Source organism: Macaca thibetana, chromosome 8 (assembly GCF_024542745.1).
Source record: "Macaca thibetana thibetana isolate TM-01 chromosome 8, ASM2454274v1, whole genome shotgun sequence".
NCBI lineage: Eukaryota > Metazoa > Chordata > Mammalia > Primates > Cercopithecidae > Macaca > Macaca thibetana.
In genome coordinates, this window is record NC_065585.1 from 39842501 (window position 1) to 39844767 (window position 2267).

General features: G+C 58.3%; 1 protein-coding gene across 3 annotated transcripts in view; it reads right to left on the reverse strand.

Annotated features, from left to right (window-relative positions):
• ZFPM2 (zinc finger protein, FOG family member 2) overlaps positions 1-2065 on the reverse strand; it is a 503464-nt gene extending 501399 nt beyond the window's left edge. For 2 of the 3 annotated variants that reach the window (XM_050802222.1, XM_050802221.1), the window contains exon 1: positions 1520-2065. In XM_050802222.1, coding sequence (XP_050658179.1) covers positions 1520-1559 — 40 coding nt within the window. In that variant the 5' untranslated portion in view covers positions 1560-2065. Of the gene's footprint in view, positions 1-745; positions 952-1519 lie in introns of those variants that run through there. The other variant, XM_050802224.1, reaches the window with a different exon arrangement.
• Positions 2066-2267: the final 202 nt, after the last annotated feature.

Consider the following 2267-nt stretch of genomic DNA (forward strand, 5'->3'; position numbering starts at 1 on the left):
AACTGAGTCCTAAAAACTACAAGGCAATTGGTGGAAACCATGAATAATCATTCTGAAAAAGTGAAAGTCTTCAAAAACCGATTATCACTACTTGATTAAAACTGCTTTGAGCCAAAAGTGAAGTTCAGTACTTGCTTTAACCCAAGTTGCACAGAGTGAGAACTGAAGTATAAAAGAAGGAATGGAAGAAATAAAAGCTAGAAAGTTATGTTTGAGAAGCAGCTACACACACACACACACAAAGATCTGAATACTTAACTGTTGATAACTGTTTATAACTTGGCCCCCATTTCAAGGACAAGTTGATTGATAAGATTTATTTTTAAACTACACCAAATAGAATTTTCAACATTTGGGGGTGGGGTGAGTATGGTCAATAATCAAGTGGGAAAGGGATACTACTAAAGTCTTATCCTAAAATTACATTATAATTTGTTTTAAACTAATTGCCAGACTCTGAGCAACACGATGAAACAGACACATCATAAAGCTGGCAAAAAATAAACTAATAAGGCTTTTTCTTCTTTTCGGCCAAAGCGTTGAAGATATGTCTCAGGCCTATAAAACACTATTGGAGGAATTCTCCCCAAGCCAAGAAAAGTTGACCGACTTGATCTCTGCAAGCATGCCTGTTTCCGGAAGGTGTCTCTTGACCCGCCGTGTCCTCTAAGCACCATCGGGACCCCCGGGGACTCGCGGGCTCAGGGCCATGCACTCCCCTGCGCGCCCACCGCCTTGAACTCACAGCTTCGGCGCTGGGAAGTGACCGGCGGCCCCTCCCAGCGAAGATTCCGCGCGCCACCAGGGCCAGACGCCACCCGAATCCTCGCTCGGCTGAGCGTCCTGGCAGCGCGAGCGGGACCCGCCCGAAGTCCCAGGACACGACCTGCCAGCCACCAGCCTGCGCCCGCAGGGCAGAGACGCACGGCCGCCCGCCTCAGAGGCGCGAACTTTTACACCTACTTTTTGTTTCGCTTCGGGTTTGGTGTGGCTCTGGCACCGCCCAGGATCGGGACCCTGACGCTCTGATTTTCCACCGCCGGGGGAAGTTACCTCCCTCGCCCCGAGGTCTCGACCGCCCAGCTTTTCTGAGAAGTTTCTACCCTGGTTGGTAAAAGTGGTTCCCAAGAGTAGTCCCACGTCAATCGCACCACAGCAATGACAACAACAATAATAAGCGTCTAAAGGAGCGGGACTGCCCCTCTGGTTGGACAACAGCGCCGGGGACTCGCAGCGTGCGCGGGTCGAAATTAAAAAAGCAGCCCGGGAGCGCGAGGGCTGAGCGGGGCAAGCAAGGGCTGCTCCTCGCAGCCTCGCTCCTGCCCGAGGCTCGGGCTGGCCGTCTGCCTGTCTATGACTGTCTAGTTGTCCCTTCGACTGCTCAGGCAAAGTTTGACACATCTAGGGGACCGGTAGCCAATCTCCCCCAGCCCCGCTACCCACCCACCGCTTTCCCGTCCTGCGCACCCCGCTCCTGGGCAATAATCCCACCAACTCCCGGCCCCGCGCGCAAACTTACGTTTGATCTGCCGGGGTTTGCTCTGCTTTCGCCGGGACATCTCGGCGGCGGCTGCTGCCGCTGGGGCTCCCGCGGTGCCCGCGGTCGGGGCTGCAGCTACCTCGCCTCCCGCCGCTCCCGCCGCCGCCGCCGCCGCTGGCCAGGCTCGGGCCGCCGCCGGCCGGACTCCAGGTGCTCCGAGAGCTGGGCTCCTCCGGGAGCCGCGGATCCACGTTCGGAGATGAGCAAGCAAATGAGAAAAGAGAGACGGGCGCAGAGAGAGTGTGACAGTGAGGAGGGGAGGGGGAGAGAGGAGAGCGACGGGGGGAGAATGGGAATGTACAAGCGAACGGTCAGGGAGACAGAAAAGGGGAAAGAGAAGAGGAAAATAACACGGAAAGAAGGAAGAGAAGGAGGGAGGGACGGGAGAGCGAGCAGCGAGGAGAGGGGGAGCGCGGGGGCGCAGGGCGCGGGAGGAGGAGCGCGCTTGCTCGCCCCTCGCCCCGGCGTGCGGGACGGATACTCGGGCGCCGCCGCCACCGCTCCGGGCCGCGCAGCTCCTGCTCTGCCGCGGGAGGCGGCGAGGCGCGCGAGGGAGGGGCGCGCCGGGGCTGTGGGGAGGGGAGACTATTCCATCAGCCAAAGGAGGATTGGCTGCATCCAAAGCCAGTCCGGATGCAAACTACGGCCCCGGCCTTGGTCGGGAGAAGTGCGGGGGATCCAGGCGGTGGTGGGGGATGGGGGCAGGGGTGGGTGGGAGTTGCGGGGG